General features: G+C 46.3%; 1 protein-coding gene across 2 annotated transcripts in view; it reads left to right on the top strand.

The window, feature by feature from the left end:
• The window catches only part of ZZEF1 (zinc finger ZZ-type and EF-hand domain containing 1), a 103,375-nt gene that overhangs the window by 5,290 nt on the left and 80,046 nt on the right, over nucleotides 1–18,039 (top strand). For both annotated transcript variants that reach the window (XM_032432021.1, XM_032432022.1), the window contains exons 2-5: nucleotides 10,050–10,194; nucleotides 13,919–14,113; nucleotides 15,808–15,979; nucleotides 16,994–17,193. In XM_032432021.1, coding sequence (XP_032287912.1) covers nucleotides 10,050–10,194; nucleotides 13,919–14,113; nucleotides 15,808–15,979; nucleotides 16,994–17,193 — 712 coding nt within the window. The remainder of the gene's footprint in view (nucleotides 1–10,049; nucleotides 10,195–13,918; nucleotides 14,114–15,807; nucleotides 15,980–16,993; nucleotides 17,194–18,039) is intronic.

Here is an 18,039-nt window from a genome sequence, read left to right as displayed (position 1 = left end):
GTGCTGAACAGAGGATGATGGCAGATGGCTTTCAGGTGGGAATTTGAGAGAAATAGGCCTTATTTTATTAATTTGCCACACTAGCTCTGGTGCTTCCTTTGTGAAATTCATTAGGCTGTAAAGTCTGAGGGCAGGACCATTATCGTCCACCTACTAACCACCTCAGCGCAGCTGTGGTGGTAAGTGCGCTGCCCCCACGACCCTCAGGTTGGGTTAGCAGACTGACTGGTTCTCCAGCCTCGTACTTTCTAGTCAGTCTGTAACCTCGGAGTAGTAAGGTATTTTTTGATGTTTGGGGAAACAGTTAAATATAGTTATAGTGAAAACTTAAAAAGGGTCTTAGTTTGGTTTAGAGGAAATTTAGAGAAAAATACCATTTGTCATTATCAGGTCAAAAGTTTTAATCAGTTAGTTTAGAATGGCTCTGAGCCCAAGAACTATGCTAATAGAATTATGCAGATGTAATTCTCTACCCTTTGAAGACACAGAGTGTGAGAGACTTCTGTCTGTGCGGGAAAGATGAAGCAGGTTACAGACATCACTTGCCCTCAGTTCAGAGCCTGCAGAGACTCCCTGTTGCCTGAAGAGTCAAATACACATTGCTCAGAATGGGCGAGAGCCCACGGGCTGGCCTCATCTGCCTCTGTTCCCCTGCTCGAGCCCTGTGCCCTAGCCAGTGGGACACCTGCCTTGTCCTGTGTGTGGACCTTGTTTCTCTCAGTTCTCCGATTCCCTGACTCGGCATCATCACCCGGTCAGGACCAAGTGTTTCTCGTGGCATGGTTCCATGGTTCCATGTCTTCTGTATAACTCTGTTTTGGCCCCGCCCTTGAGGCTCTTGTTGCCTGTTTGGCATTGGGAGCGCACTGTCTGGTCTTGCCCTGCCGTTTGGCTGTGAGGCCCCCCGCCCACCTGCCTGCGCTGCTCCGGCATACGGAAGCCTTCAGTGAGCGATGGCCAGTGATGGTGACAGGCAGTGTAGGAGAGAAAGATGCTGGGTGAACTGGAGGTTATTTTGACCCTGTGTGCTTTGCTGTGTTGGGGATGATGGTATTGGCTTCTCTGGAGAAGAAGAGCTATAGAGGAAAGGCCACAGCTTTGTTCTACCTTCCCCTGATTTCCAAAATACCACTTCATCATGTCCTGTCGTACTGTAGAAACTGCAGTGGCTCCCCATTGCTTTTAGACTCAAATGTTAGGTTAACCTTTAGGTCTGTATACCTTTCCACTCTTATCTCCTGGTGCTTTTTAGCCGGCCAAGCCCATTCACAGTTTCTCATACATATGGGATTTTGTCCTTGGCTCCCTTTACCCCCTTTAGCCCTTTGCTCCATCCTAAGCCTTTCACTTTCAGGGACCACAGAGGAGCGTTTAACAGTAGCATGGAGTTTGGGAAAGGCTTCACCAAACCAGGGCTTGAGAGACTGGAAGAATTTGCCAGGCAAACGAAGGAAGGGATAGAGTTGAAAGGTATAGCACAGGGGTGCCTGGGTGGCTCAGTCGTTTGAGCATCTGCCTCTTGATTTCAGCTCAGGTCATGATTGCAGCGAGGTTGTGAGATCGAGCCCTGTGAAGGACTCTGTGCTCAGTGTGGAGTCTGCTTGGATTCTCTCTCTCCTCCTCCCTCTGCCCCTCCTCCCCACCCTGCTTGCACGTTTGCTCTCAAAAAAAAAAAAAAAAAGGTATAGTATGTGCAGATAAATTGGGGTGAAAGAGTGTGGCAGAGTTTGGGAATGGCACTCCTTTGGCACCTCGTCTAGAGTATGAGTTGGGGGGGACCTTAGTAAGCATTGCATGCAACCTGTCCCCTCCCCTTGCCCAATAAAGGAGTCCCTTCTGTAACATCCTGGACAGCTGTGTGGTGAGTCTGTTAACAGTATCAGTGAACTTGCTGTTTTGTATGTCTACCTGTTTCACTATTCTTCAGCCTGAGTTTCAGACTTGGGCTCTGGGGTCAAACTGCATGTGGGAAAATCCTGGTTCCACCATCCTCCAAGCCGTGTGATTAACTCACACAACCACTCTGCATCTCAGCTGTCTCTCCTAAAAGATGCGCATGATAACGGTAGCTACCCTGTATGGTTAGCATGAGGATTCGACGAGTTAGTGCACGTAGAGCTCCTAGAACAGTGCCTGGCACACCCTTCCTGCTGTTAGTGGTGTTCTTCTCTGTTGCTCCGGCCCTGCCCTAGGAGGGTTTACTCCGTCTTCTGACAGCCCTTTCAGACATGGAGGTAGCACGATCTCATAGATGGGTAAACTGAGGCCGTAAGTGGAGAGGTGAGCCTCAGCCAGCAAGTGGCAGGACTGGGACCAGCTCCACATCTCTTATGCAGCTTGTTTCTCCCAGGTTGAACCAGTGTCCAGCCTTTGTATGAAGCCCCATGCATGCGTTCTGCTGCTGTGTGCCCCCGTTCTGGTCTGTGAGGATTTTGGCACATTCTCATGTGTACCGTGGTCTTGATCCCACAGGTGGTTAAGGAGGTTAAGCAGGAATGGTCTGAGCGTTGTCCCATGTTGCCCTTGGGCTGGGGCAAATGGATGGAAATCTGCAGTCGACCAGTCTACTTCTCTCTCTTGTCTGCAGGGTGGATCAATAATGGCCTTCTAACGAGATTGTAATAACAGTTCTTTGCAGTTTACTAGGCATAGTCTTGTTTGTGAGACCTTCGAGTCTTCACAACAAGCTATGAGGAAAGGTTGGACAGGAAGAGGGGTTGAGACTTAGGGGCCCAGAGTCTTGTCCCGGGTCTCACAGAGAAGTGGTGAATTTGGCACCATCCTTGCATCCACACTTCCCCTTAGTCTGACTGTGTTACACTTTTTATCTCTTACGTGCTGCGTGCAGAGGGCCTGCACTTGGGTGCTGCCCGAATGGTTACGGTGTAGATGGCAAAGCACATAAGTGGGTGTGGTAGGAAGAGGCCTGAATCAGGAGAGGAGGAGGAAGATACAGCGGCCAGGTTACTGTCTGCATGGAGATGGGTGTTAGCTCCTTGGAAATAGGGGGCATTGCTTTGTTTTTAGAGAGAAGGTCGACTTGCTTCACTTTGCACAGTTAGGGCCAGACCCACTGTATTCAGTTGGGTTTGGGGCCCCATGTTCCAGGCTGTAAAGTTTCAAACTGTTGGGAATCTGGTGAGTGTTAACTTGCCTGTGAAACACGAAAGAATAGAATGGAATAGAAAAGATTAGGGTACGTTGTATCTGATAAGAAAGTATTACATTGTTTCATGAGACTTTTATATCAGTATCACAGAAATGTATTTCTTTTTTATTTTATTTTTTATTTTATTTTATTTTATTTTATTTATTTGACAGAGAGAGAGAGAGAGATCACAGGCAGGGGGAGTGGCAGAGGGAGAGGGAGAAGCAGGCTCCCCGCGGAGCAGGGAGCCTGACACGGGGCTCGATCCCAGGACCCTGGGGTCATGACCTGAGCCGAAGGCAGATGCTTCACCGACTGAGCCATGCCCCTGAAATGTATTTCTTTCCTTTTTTTTTTTTTTTTTTAAGATTTTATTTATTTGAGAGAGACAGTGACAGAGATAGAGAGAGCACAAACAGAGGGGAGGGGGAGGGGCAGAGGGAGAAGCAGGCTTCCTGCGGAGCAGGGAGCCTGATGTGGGGTGACAAGGACCCTGGGATCATGATCTGAGCCGAAGGCAGATGCTTCACCGACTGAGCCACCCAGGTGCCCCCCGAAATGTATTTCTTACAGTGGATCAGCCAGTGAGACTTGAGACGCACTGCTCTGAGGTTATGTCAAACTGGAGGGTCCCAGAGGGGACAGCCAGCATGGGAATGAGACTAAAGCCGGAGCAGATAGAGAACTGGCTGAGGGAGACTCGGGGCCTGTTGACCACCATGTTTAGTGATCCGTGGGCTGTTTTGGGGCAGAGGGATCAGATGTGTTCTGAAGCGCCCCATAGGTGGTGGACATTAGAGAGACACATTTCCATTCATTATACAGAGAAGAGAGTTGTTGCTGTCAGAACTGGTCAGAAGACATGAGCTTCCCATCACCAATGTGTGTCACAGAGACACTGGAGAAGGAGTTCAAGCCGTGCGAAGGCATGTATGTTAAGAGATTGGTAGGTCCATTCCAATTTGAGGGTTTAAATAGATCTGGAATGATCAGTCTTCTCCTCTCTTAATATTCTCCAGTGGCCTCCTGGTACCCTTACTATGCGATGGAGCTCCTCAGCCTGATGGGCCAGGCTCTCTCTATTCTGACTTCTGTCTCTTCGTCTGCTGCCCTGCCTCCGAGCCACACCAAGCAGGAGAGTCCTCGAGGTCATCCATGCACTCTGTGTCCATGCTCACATTCTGGCCCCTCTACCTATGATGGCTGCCTCATCTCCACATGCTTACAAATTCCTAGTTACTCATTAAAGCTCAGTGCAGGGGTGGTTTTCTCAGGGCCATTTCCCCCGAACGTCCCAGTCCCTTTTGGGCTTCTGGCCTCTGGAGTGTCTGTTAGCTCCTGGCGTAGTGGCACATAGTGTAGGATCCCAAAGTGTACCACGATTCAAATCCAAGTGCCATTGTTTACTGGTACTAACCTTGTGACCTTGAACAAAATACTTCACCTCTCTGTCCCTCACTAGTAAGAGGGTAGTACCTACCTTTAGGGTTGTCGCGGAAAATAGGAGTTGACCCAGCTGAGGTGCTTGGAGCTCTGCCTGGTGCTTAGTAAATACTCAGTAAATGTTAGGTACTGTAGTTGTTTATGCTATAGTTCTGTTGTGATAATCATTACACATCACATTGCTACTGTTGGTTTGCACATCCGTCTTTTCTAAGGCTGTGAGGATTTTGGAGGGCGAGGACTGTGCCCTGTTCATTTTAACATGCGCAGAGCCGAGCGCATTCGGGTGTATAGTGGCTGCTTATCAGAGGGTGTTAAGTGAGCGCGTGAGCAAACTGGATTCTGTGAAGTCCTGTAAAACAAGCTAGGTGTTAAGTGTTGGATTTGAAAACCTGTACGTTTCTTTAAAGACAATTTCCAAGCGTGGCAAGTTATATATTTATTTGGTGAAGCTGTTAGCAATGCTGTTCTGATTTTTTTTCACCCAATATGTTTGTTTTTGTTTGTTTGAAAATTCCTTTTATTGTATTCATTAACTATTGATAGATCAACAGAATCTTTTTTTATAATTTTAATGTAATTTATTTTTTTTTATAAAGATTTCACCTATTTATTTCAGAGAGAGACAATGAGTGGGGAGGGGCAGAGGGACAAGGAGACTTGCCACTGAGCAGGGAGCCCGATGCGGGGCTCGATCCCAGGACCCTGAGATCATGACCCCAGCTGAAGTCAGATGCCCAACTGACTGAGCCACCCAGGCAGTCCATGAGGCTCCTGCTAAAAGCAGTGGTCCTCCGTGCTCCCGCCCGGGGTTGCCGTCACTCCTCAGCTCCTGCAGCTGGCTCATGAGTGGTTTACCTGTGTATCGCGAGGCAACATGTGTACATTCCTTCATGAGTTTCCAGTCTTAGACTTTGTTTTATTCCCGCTGCAGAAGGTGAGTCCTCAGTTGACTTTCCCCTTCCTGTCCGGGCCCGCATCCACGCATCTCCTTTCCTCCCTGCAGATCCTTTCATCTTGGTGTGGAGGTTATTACGGGCGTGTAAATCCTGTACGTGGCTGAGCTATGCAGCGCTCCACGACTGCGACCCCTTTCTTACACAGCTTTGTATTTTCTCTGAGGTTAACAACAGAATTGGTACTTTTCTTGTGCTTACTTTTATGTTCTTCTGTCATTAATTTAACCCCAGATTCTCTGCCACTTGCCTGAATCTCTTGCAACACATTGGCTGTGTTCAGGCACACGGGAGTTCCATCAGACTCACCTTCTCAAGAGCCCGCTGATCCGCTTTATTCTGGACCTGGTGTTCTTTAGGTTGTTGGCATCTCCAGCAACCGGGGATTCATTTTCTCTCTAGGTTGGACCCCATTCTTCCCCTTTCTTGGCATATTCGGTTTTCTGGTGACCGCACCCTCTAGGAGCTTTCTGAATAAGGGAGCATTAACTAGTTTATTTTTTGAGAGCCTTGCATGTGTGAGAATGTCTTTTTCCACTCTCTCACAGTTGGTGGTATTTTGACTGTGTATTAACTTCTGGGTTAGAGAGAGTCCCCCCAGAATGTTGAAGGCCCTGCTCCTATTCCAGCTCCCTGTGTAACTGCTGAATCAGCCTCTGATTCCTGACCTCTGACATGGACACTGTGTCTTCTCCCTGGAAGTAGGAACTTCTCTGTCCTCTCCGTGTTATGAAATCTCAATACGATGTGCTTTTATTCACTGCGGAGGGTATTCAGCCTCTTCAGTTTCAAAACTCATGTCCTTCAGTTGGAAGAGATTATCTTGGACCATAAGAATTGTCATTTCCCTCCCTCCTGTTTCTGTATTTCCTTCTCTGGGACTTGTAGTATTTGGATATTGGATTCCTGGACTGGTCTCCCGTTTCTTTTCCTCTTGCCTTGCCTAGTTTCCATCACTTTGTCTTTTGCTCTAGTCTCTGGGCACTTTAGTCAATTTATCTTCCAGCCTTTTGAGACTTATCTTTCCAAATCTGTTGTTGAGATTTTCATTTTGCTGTGGTATTTTTAACTTTCAAGAGCTTATAAAAATGTTCTGAATAGACTGTTTTCAGTAGTAGTCTCTTGGCCTTTCATGACGATGCAGGGTCCTTTTTTATTAGGTGGTGGTGGCGGCTCCCCAACTCTGAATATACTAAAACCACTAGGTTGTACACTTCAAAAGGGTGAGTTTTGTGATATGTGAATTATACCTCAGTAAGCTGGTATTAAAAATATTTTTTGAAATATTTCTCTGAAGATATTAATGATAATCTTTTTGACATTTTCTTCTCCTCCTTCTTTTCTCCAAGTTGCCATTTGTGTGTTTCCTATGAAGCCTTTCCTCAAATGTCCAGTTGTCCTGGGCTGGAAACTCCTATTAAAGAGTGGGAGACTAAAGAGGTGGGTTCTCCATGCATCTGGCTGGTGACGCTGAACCTCACTCTAAGGTGAACGGGTTGGCCCCTTTCATGGGGAGCCCTCCAGTACCGGTGTGTCCAGGTCTGTCCTCATGGGCTTGTCTGGTGCCGCAGTCTCTTGCCTGGAGGGTGTGAGACAGGCTGCTAGCATTCTGGGAGCCCGAGAGGAAGAGTGAGTCTTCTAAACCTTTACCCTGTAAACTCTAGTGCCTGATATTTCCTCGTCCAGAGACTCTGTGCTACTCTCTCTGATGGAATCAACTCCCCAGGCTTGTGATTGGAGAGAGGATCTGGGGATGTCTTATGTTTGTTTGTTTGTTTAATGGAAAATTTTAAACAGAGGAAAGCCGAGATAAGCGTAGAATGATCTCTCTCACATTCCAGTTCCAATAGCCACCAACTCAAGGCCAATTTTATTTCATCTAAATCCCACCTACTTTCTCCTCCAAATTATTATTATTTTTTTTTAAGATTTTATTTATTTATTTGACAGAGGGAGAGAGAGATAGCAAGGGCAGGAATACAAGCAGGGGGAGTGGGAGAGGGAGAAGCAGGCTTCCCGCTGAGCAGGGAGCCCGATGCGGGGCTCGATCCCAGGACCCCGGGATCACGACCTGAGCCGAAGGCAGACGCTTAACGACTGAGCCACCCAGGTGCTCCTCCTCCAAATTATTTTGAAGCAAATCTTTTCCATCCACAAATACTTCATCTATAAAAGTCTCATTAAATATCTTAAGAGATGAGAACTCTTTAAAAAGTACACAATCCTACTATCACCCTTTCCCTTCAAAACAAAAAACCAAACCCCGGTGATTCCTTAAGGTCAGTATTACAGCCAGTCATTTCTAACTGCTTTTTAAAATAGGCCCCTCATCGATTACCTCCACCCTTGGTGGCGCCCGTGGCCACCAAGTCCTTAGAAGGCTTTTGGGGTCCTGCAGTGGGGAGCAGCCTGTGTCTCTGCTTTGCACAGCTCCAGCTCAGGGCTCCACTTTTTTGTGGAGGAGTGGCCAGCACTAGGCATCCGTCTGCTTTCCAGCTTCCAAAATGTTGTTGCTGTTGCATCACGTAATGTTCTCTTTGTCTTTGTGCTTAGAAAAAAAATCCCTTCATGATATTGTCTTAGTGGGATTTCAGGAGGAAGTAGAGGTAAACGCATTTGTTTGAACACTCCTGATGGCTGGTGGTCCAGCTTGCTCGGAAGCCTTAACGGATGCGGTGGGCGTTCCTTCCCAGAGTCCCTAATCCATCTTTCTACCTCATTGGCAACAGACAAGTCCATCTTCATAATGAGCTTTTCCCTCTAATGTCTTTTTTAATTTTATTTTTATTTATTTATTTTTGTCTTTTTTTTTTTAAAAGCTTTTATTTATTTTTGAGAGAGAGAGAAAGAGCGCACACACGTGCACAAGCACGAGCAGGGTGAGGGGCAGAGGGAGAGGCAGACTCCCCGCTGAGCAGGGACCCTGATGTGGGACTCCCTCTCAGGACCCTGGGATCATGACCTGAGCCGAAGGCAGAGGCTTCACCGACTGAGCCACCCAGGTGCCCTAACGTCTTTCTTAAATTAATTAATTAATTAATTTTTATCTTTGCCCTCTAACTTCTGTCTCACGACCTTCGTTTTCGCTGGCCCTTCTTGTGACAGTCCATCCCAGGCACCTGTTCTTCACCCTGAAAGCCCGTGCTTCTGCATCCATCCTCATGGGCAGTGTCTTCTCTCCACCATGATCTCTTTCCTCTGATCCCTTCCATTTCATTTCTTTTTGGTGGGGAGCTTCCAGACCCAACGCAGCTTCCTGACTGGGTCTAATCAGAAAAGAACAGGGTGATATTTTCTCTCCTTTTGAACATCATCCTTTGAGTGGTGTAGCCTTTGATCCTGTCATTTTTTTGGATAATATTGTCAGGTTGAGGAAATGCAAAGAGAATGCTTTGTCTTTCCCTCACACATTGCTCTAAACTCTGTCCCCCAGCCTGCATTTATGCCCGTGGTTTTTGGACCTGAGTGTAGGAATTTGCTATGTTCCTTTTAAACACTGTGTTTAGAGGTCTGTCTGTGGTGGAAATCGGGGTACTCGTGTCAGTCATGAAACCTCAGTGGGACATCTCCATATTCCACAAAGAGGGAAATAAGGAAAAGGCAGGAGTTTTAAGGGAGAGAGAGGATTACTTAGAAAAGAAGGTGGGAGACTCCTGAAGTATTTCATGGTGAGGGATGTCTGTGAGTGAGTGAATCAGCAGGAAGAGAGAAGCCACTGATCCGGGAGGGACTGAGATCTGGGGAGACAGGGCAGTCGCCAGGTGAGGAGAGTCTTGTAGAACATGGGAGGAGCCGGCGTCAGGGACACAGGAGAGGGTGACGACGCGGGTTCAAAAGCACTCTAATGTGCTTTCATTGTATTGGACTCTGTTCAGATGCTGCTTAGTCCAGACAGCAGCCTGTGAGTTTGGTAATATTTGTTCCATCTTTCAGATCAAGGAGCTAAGGCTTCTGGAGGTAAAGGAATGTGTGGGTAGTCATATAGCCAGTTAGTGACAGAGCAGGATTCAAACCAAATCCCACACTGTACCCACTTCCCCAGATGGCCCAATACTGGCAGGGAGCAAGCTCGATTATGGCTAAAGGTTAGTGAAAACAGAGCGGTGGCATAGATAAGTACCAGTTAGGTCTTGTGTCCAAAGAGTGTTTGAAAGGAAAAGCCCTGCTAAACCTGAGGTGCTACTCTGAGCCCAGTCTCCCACTCTAGCTTTCTATCTGGCTCTCTGTAACTTGCTGAAAAATGTTGCACTGCTTGCTTCCTGAAGTTATTTGGGAGAAGGGGATTAATCTCTTGAAAGACAGATGAGATGATAAAATTGTGTGTATATGAAGTAATACTTGTATACATACATTCTGCAGAGCACAGTGAGTTACTGTCCTGAATTTGATTGTTCTCTGAATGATGTAAATGGACTCTTTGCCCACCTACCACAGGGCACTGGCAGCAACAAAGTGTCCAGATTTGGAACAGACGTGATTATATTGCATCTCTTATGTTGTAGGCCTTTGCCCAGTTTGATGCGGAGGGCGATGGTACCGTCGACGCTGAGAACATGTTGGAGGCCCTCAAGAATTCCAGTGGAGCTAATCTCCAGGGGGAATTAAGCCACATCATCAGACAACTGCAGGCCTGTTCTCTTGTCCCAGGTAAGGCTCTCACCTGAGTGCTGAAGGCCAGAGAGTGCTAGCGTAGGGCCAGGATGAACTTTGCTGTCCTATGGGTTGTAATTAAGTAAGGTGAGGGCCCCGTGAGATAAATGTGCTTCTCCAGGAGTCTCTATTAAGCACAGGAACTGACTCAGTCCATGCAATCATCTCCTTGGGTCCCCAGGACTGTGATGCTTGAGCAGTTCTACCATTTTTGTGAACTTTTGTTGTGAGCCTACCTTCCTTAGTGGATCTCTTTATTTCACTCTCTCAAGAAGCTGTCCCTGGCTCCTGGTTCTCTTAGCATCGTGCATTTGTTTTTTGCCTCATGTCACCACTGTAATTAATTAATTACCCACTTATCTGTAAATGTCTGTCTTTACTCCTACACTGTGAGCTCCATGAGGATAGCGGCCTTTTCTTTCTGCTGTGTCCTCACATTTAACACATTTTGGGTATATGGTAGGCACCCAGTGGGTTTTTTTGTTTGTTTGTTTTGTTTTATTAGAAAGCTATCGCTCAGAAATTTAAGTAATAATATAAGTAGCGTACAAATTAAGTAATACTTCTTCTACATTGTACCTATGAACAAACTTTGTGTTTTTGTATGGTTTCTTCTGGGGACTCAGAAGACAGATTCAAAGTTAAATTACCCTCCTTTTTTTCCAGTGAGAAAACAATTGAGTTTTTTTTTTTTTTTTTTTTTTTTTTTTTAAAGATTTTATTTATTTATTTGAGACAGAGAGAATGAGAGAGAGAGAGCACATGAGAGGGGGGAGGGTCAGAGGGAGAAGCAGACTCCCTGCCGAGCAGGGAGCCCGATGTGGGACTCGATCCAGGGACTCCAGGATCATGACCTGAGCCGAAGGCAGTCGCTCAACCAACTGAGCCACCCAGGCGCCCAACAATTGAGTTTTTGAAAGGAAAAAACTTTGCATATCACCCTTTTAGCCTCAGCTTATCTCAGAACTTTCCTGCTCTGCATTCGGTGTCCTACTACTTAGCACAGAGCCTGGCAAGAACAGCGGTGGAGGCAGGTAGACTTGGTAGATACGTAAATGTGAATCTGATGGCCCTTGACCTCTCTGGCTTAATGCGGAGGCTGTGCTGAGCTAGGGAAGGATGACGTTTGTGTATTAGTGAAGAATGCACATTTTCATTCTTCCTCAAGTTGTCTTTAATTATGTCATCTTTATAGAACGTTGTAAGTAGTCCAGACATGTGAACTTTTTCCTACTCTAACGGCAGTTAAAATTACGCTTTGGATTATGTTTAGCTAAATTATATCTTGGCATTTACGTATTACTCCCGCTTTTGCACTACCAGCACATGGGAAGCATCAGGAGCTTTATGTGGACACCTCAAACAGATGTTTGGGAGGGGAGGGATGGGGTGGAGATCAGGGAACCCACCCAAGATAATACTTACTGCATTGTTGCTCTGGGGAGATTAGGTGAGAAAAACGCGGGGTTCGGATCCCGAGGTGTTTATGTACCAGAGCTGTGACTGGGACGTTCTTGTCAAAATTTTCTGTCACCGCTCAGTTTAAAAGAAATTGCTTTATCACAGTCCTAGCCTGAACCTTGGTAAGCTGGGCTAGCCTGGCTCCTGGGATTTGTTTCCTCGTCCCTCTTTTCCAGCCGAGATTGGAACTTGTCCCTTTCTTACCCTATCGTGCTGGTGCTCAGTGTTTGCCAGACTTGTATGACTTCCCATTAGAAGAGGCTGTCTGTGTTCTCCCATGCGTCCTGAGCACACGGGTGCGCCATCAGCCGTGTCCTCACGTGAAGGTGGGGCTGCTGTGGGGTCTGCCAACGGGAGAAAAACTGTATGAGGAGGGTGAGGGGTGGCACGGACTTTTGAGTCTTGGGGAAATTGAACTGGTGTCTCCAGGGTTTGCCTGGGCGGGGCGGGGGGGGGCGTCATCAAAATGGGGTGCTTCCAACACAGTTTCTCCTCAGCCTCATGTTCTATCTTGAAAGTCAATGCGAAGTCTCATTCTAGAATATAACCTGTTTGTTTTACACTTAAAGTAATTTCTCCTAAGACTTCTGGAGCCTTGTTCCAGGTGCTGCTTAGATGGGGTGTTCTGTTTGTGAAAGCCCATCAAGCGGTACACTTACACTGTAGGTGCTTTTCGTTACGTCTGTCGCGACTCATTAGAAAGCACACAGAAGAGAAATTCCCCCAAACCTACAAGTGTATTTGAGCTCCAAGAAAAGCTGTTGCGTTTACCCTCTCCCTTCTTGGTTCCTTGGGTACCTTGGGTTATGGGTACCTTGGTTCCAGGCATATGTATTGTCGGTTATGATGGATCATGAAAGGGTTTTAAACGGGTAGACGTTGTGTTTGTAGGATTACTTGGGTTAATGCCAGACAAAGGGCAGCCAGGAGAGCCACTCAGGAGATCTGGGTGGGTCAGTATGAACAGGAGATGTTGAGGCTGGAGCCTGGGCAGTGGCCAGAGGGATGGGCAGAGTGGGCAGACTCCAGGGAGCCGCCCTGGAGAGAACGTGGAGCCCGGGAGGAGCACCTGGGGCAGAGCCTTGTGCATCGTGAGATGCCACCGGGGACTGTGGTCACCAGGGTGGTGGCTGCATCATCATTATCGTGGTCTCATGTAGCTTAGTATATAAAAGTAGTTACACTTTTACTTTCTAATGTGATAAACTTGATTCCTAGTCCACATTCTATATACAAAATTGTATAAAAACTTCTGGTCAGTATTTCAGTGCTTATACATTTTTTAAAGCTTGGATTGAAACAAATAATCATTTATTGTAAGTCTTCTAAAATTCTATTAAACTAAAATGAAATTAAAATTTTTTAAGATTTTATTTTGAAGTAGTCTCAACAACCCAACATGGGGCTCAAACTCACAACCCTAAGATCAAGAGGCTCATGCTCCACCAACTGAGCCAGCCAGGTGCCCCAAAATTAATGTTTAAATTGAGGTTACCACTGGTTCATTTCTCATTTCTTTTCTTGTCTTTTTTTTTTTTTTTTTTTTTTAAATAGTCTCCATGCCCAGCATGGAGCCCAGTGTGGGGCTTGAACTCATGACCCTGAGGTCAAGACCTGAGCTGAGATCTTAAGAGTCGGCTACTTAAACGACTGAGCTACCCAGGCACTCCAGCCACTGGTTCATTTCTTAAAACTTGTTTAGATTTTTAAATGATTAAAGCTGAAAATACTGGGGCGCCGTTAAGCATCTGCCTTCAGCTCAGGTCATGATCCCGGGGTCCTGGGATCGAGCCCAGCATCGGGCTCCCTGCTCAGTGGGGAGTCTGCTTCTCCCTCTCCCACTCCCCCTGCTTGTGTTCCCTCTCTCACTCTCTCCTTCTCTCTGTCAAATAAATAAATAAAATCTTTTTTAAAAAAACTGAAAATATCAGTGAAGATTATTTTTTTTTTTAAGATTGTAATTTATTTTTCAACAGAGAGAGGGACAGAGAGAGAGGGAACACAGGCAGGGGGAGTGGGAGAGGGAGAAGCAGGCTTCGTGAGGAGCAGGGAGCCCAATGTGGGGCTCCATCCCAAGATCCTGGGATCATGACCTGAGCCGAAGGCAGACGCTCAACGACTGAGCCACCCAGGCACCCTCAATGAAGATTCTTAATGGCTGCTTTTAATTCAGCCAATTCAGAGAGGCCACCAGGCAAGGGGTGTGGGAACACTATTGTGGTGGGTTCCTAAAAACCAAAAATGGGTTTTGTCTGCCTAGGTTTCATAGACATCTTTTCAGAGTCCAAGGAGGGCCTGGGTGTGCACGCATCCCTGATCCTGCGCTTCCTACACCGCAACCGGCTCTCCGGCACGGCTGTTCCCTGCCCCATGCTGGACCACTGCGGGAACGTGTGCTCCATGAGGGCTTCCGTTCTGAAGGAGTCCTTGGATCAGCTGCTCCAGAGAGAAAAGGGTACGTGTACCCATGTGGTGGGGGCTCCTCAACACGTTCCACATGCCGTAGCAGCCAGCCCTTCTCCCTGCCTTCATCTCTGAAAGCCAGCCTGCCTGCTTTCCCTCCTTCCTTCCCTCCTTCCCTCCTCCCTCCCTTCCCTTCCCCTTCCCCTTCCCCCTTACCTTCCCCTTCCCCCTTACCTTCCCCTTCCCCTTCTCCCTTCCCTTCCCTCCTTCCCGCCTTCCTTCCTTCCCACAACTGGCTTCTCGTCGTTCAGGTCTCATTACTTTATCTAATTAACACCCCCATTCCCCATCATTCCCCCCTTCTGGTCACCATCACCTTTGTAGGTTTAATGTTCTAAATGGCACTTATTATTTGAAATTGTAACATTATTATTTCTCTCCGTTTTGTCTGCCTTGTTCGTGTCATTATCCTTAGCACTCGAAACTCTGCCTGCCACATAGTAGGTACTCTGTGAGTAGTAGTTGAGTCAAGGAGGAAAGCCACCACACACAGTGTGGACTCACTCAGGTCCGTGGAACATAGAGTCCAGAAAGAGACTCAAGTGCGTGTGGGAATATAGTACCAGATAGAGTCAGCATTACAAATGGATGGAAAGGCGAATTAGTCAACAAGTGAGGTCAGGGCAACTGGCCAGCCATTTGGAGAAAAAAATAAAACCAGACTCTTAACCCATTCCATTCACTGAAACAAATTTCAGGTGGATCGAAAAGTTCAACTGTAAAGAAACTGAAGTGCTAGAAGAGAGTAGTCCCACTCTGCACAGCTCCTGCCACAGGGACCTGGCTAAGCAAGATGTGAGACTCAGAAACTATCAGAGATTAATAAATTAGACTTTATGCAAACTGAAAGGTCTGTATAGCCGAAAATAGAAGCAGAGTCAAAAGACGAATGAGGGCGCCTGGGTGGCTCAGTTAGTTAAGCGACTGCCTTCGGCTCAGGTCATGATCCTGGAGTCCTGGGATCGAGTCCCACATCTGGCTCCCTGCTCCGCGGGGAGTCTGCTTCTTCCTCTGACCCTCCTCCTCTCATGCTCTCTCTCTCTCTCTCTCTCTCTCTCAAATCAATAAATAAAATCTTTAAAAAAAAAAAAAAAGACGAATGATATTCTAGGGAACAAAAATATATTTTGTAATGTGTTAGGACAGACTGAATTTTTTTTACTAACTCTGACCTTGGGCACTTACTTAATCTCTGTGCCTTGGTTTCCTCATCTCTGAACTGAATTAGTACGTAGAAAACATACAGAGAAGTGCCCGGCTCACAGTACACAGCACCTGTTACGTGTGTGTGGATCTACGTCCTGTAACATACAAACCGGCGAGAAGGCTTGGGACCCAGCAGAAAGTTAGATGAGGGTAGGATGGGGCCGCTCTCAAAAACACAAGTGGCTTACAAAGTCTCACACATATTTAAAGAAATGTCCATTGAAACTGTAAGATACCCTTTTCTTCTCTTAGTGTGGTTTTGCAAATATATCAATGAATTAAGTATTTTACTATAGTGAGCTCATGGAGCAACCCTTGGCCAATTTCTGCTTTATAAGGGTTTTTTGGAAGGAGATTTTAAGGAATACTTATTTTTCTAGGACGAAAGTACCAAGCATATTTATGTTAGGTATTTTAAATGACCCCTTATTTCTCTTTGTGAAAGAGATGTCATGTGATAGAATCTGGTTTTCCCTGCAGAAAGTCCTGGAGATCTAACCAGAAGCCCAGAGATGGACAAACTAAAGTCAGTAGCAAAGTGCTACGCTTACATAGAAGCATCCTCCAACCCGGCAGACATCGACAAGATGACAAATGGAGAAACGTCCTCCTACTGGCAGTCAGATGGCAGTGCCCGCTCGCACTGGATTCGGTGGGTGCTAGAACAGCGTTGGTGAGAGCCCAGAAAAGGACCTGCTTGCTTTCTCTTACCTCATCAGTGTGGTCACAAATTAGCTTCTGAAGTTTAGAATGTTTTCTACTTCCCTGCCTGGTTGTTTTCTTATTGGAAGTGACTATCTGTGGAGACGTCTGAAGAATCAAGTAAAAAGAATTACATGAAATCATGCTGCCTGCTTCATGTATTCATGAACGTAGGTAGTCATTTTGCCTGCGTTGTGTGTTCATGAACGTGGATAGTCATGCTCCCTGTGTCGTGTATTCGTGAACATGGGTAATTCCTGCACCTGGTACTTAAGGGAGAAAGAGTATTTGACTGATATTTTATCATAGTGATTTCAGATCTTTTCTACTAGTTTCTCAGGAAAATTAACATCACAAGGGGCAAGTACTTTTCTTATATCAGATGTGATTTTACTTTTTAAGATCCTTTCTGTGCATTAAAAAAATCTGTATGCACCTCTCTTTGCCAGTTTGGCAGAGGAGGAGGGGATGGGATGAGCAGGAACCCTGGGGTAGAGTTGGCGGCAGTAAGCTGGTATTTCTAGAAGTTCTGAAGCTGCCATCTAAAGTTTCACCTGTCTCTTCAGAGAATGGGCTGATTCAATTGGTGGAAATAGAAATAATTGTCTTGTTCTCTCACGGGGAGTATATGTGACCTTTAGCCATCTAATTTATAGATGAGGGAATATATTCAGTTCTTCAGATGAGGTTTAGAATTTGCTTCTTGCAGGTCAAGCGGTTTTTTTAGGGTGTTCATATTGTACTTTCCTGCCTGTACTGATAGCTTAAAAGGAAATTTAAGATTAACCTTGAACCGAAAGGAATTTTAGAGACACACGGAGGTCGTAAGGACTTTTCCAGTTGGTTGCTTTTAGGAAAGAGTGTCTGATGGCATCAAGTACAAGCCTGCAGAGATGGGACTTGTGGGCGCTGCCCGCTTCGCCCCATATACACACTTGTTGTTTGTGCTCCCCGTGTTTTCCAGCTTAAAAATGAAGCCAGACGTGGTGCTTCGGCACTTGTCCATCGCGGTGGCTGCCACTGACCAGAGCTACATGCCGCAGCAGGTGACAGTAGCTGTGGGGAGAAGTGCCAGCGATCTTCAGGACGTCCGCGACGTGCACATCCCCAGCAATGTCACTGGCTATGTGACACTGCTGGAAAATGCCAGCATCAGTCAGCTCTGTGAGTCAGCCACGAGGCAGCTTGCCTTCTGACTTGGGGAGTGGGAGGGGCGCAGAAGGGATCGTTTTTAGTGGGGAGACCTCTGCAGTGGAGAAACTGTCGGATTTTCTTGGGAGGTTTGATTTGCTTCTCATGCACATGGGAGTAGCCATTATTTCGTCTCTGTGGTGTTTCGTAGAAAGTTATAGGAGCCCTTTTTAATGAAAAATATTTTATTCTTGTTTCCTTATTAGAAAATTAGAAAAATATAAACAGAAATTATTCAAAATCCCACTACCCAAGGGATTGTTACTGTGAATATGTTAGTGTGGATCCTTCCAGATCTTTACTTGTTAGTGTGTGTGTGTGTGTGTGTGTGCGCACGCGCGCACGATCCGTGAGCGTGCACACACTCGTGGCTTAAAATAAAACGTAGCGTTGTGCATGTGTACTCACAAAATGTAATGTATCTGTATATGTATTTACAAAACGGCGATAGTCTTTCCATGCTGTTGTGTAAAATGTTTTAGCATATTGCAGACCATGTGTTCTTGCACACCTTTACTTAGCGATGTAAGAACATGCCTTAATTTTAACCAGCCCTTTATTCCTGGACATGTACGTTGTTTCCATTTTTATACTATTATGACCTTGCTTCACACCTAGCATTTTGGAAATAATCACAATTCTGTGATTTCTTTCCAGGCTTTTTTCATTCAGGGAGCCGGGATGCTTCATGTTTTGTCTCATTTCTCCTAATGCTTTCCTGGGCCAAAAGAAGTGTCCTTACTTTGCTCAGAGGAACTGAGGCCTAGGGAGGTAGCGTCTTTGTGTCTCGTGCCTGGGCAAAGCGGTAGTTAAGCTCCT

Source organism: Phoca vitulina, unplaced genomic scaffold (genome assembly GCF_004348235.1).
Source record: "Phoca vitulina isolate PV1807 unplaced genomic scaffold, GSC_HSeal_1.0 scaffold47, whole genome shotgun sequence".
Taxonomy (NCBI): Eukaryota; Metazoa; Chordata; class Mammalia; order Carnivora; family Phocidae; genus Phoca; species Phoca vitulina.
Note: the sequence above shows the minus strand (reverse complement) of the source record. Positions and strands in the feature narration are given on the sequence as shown.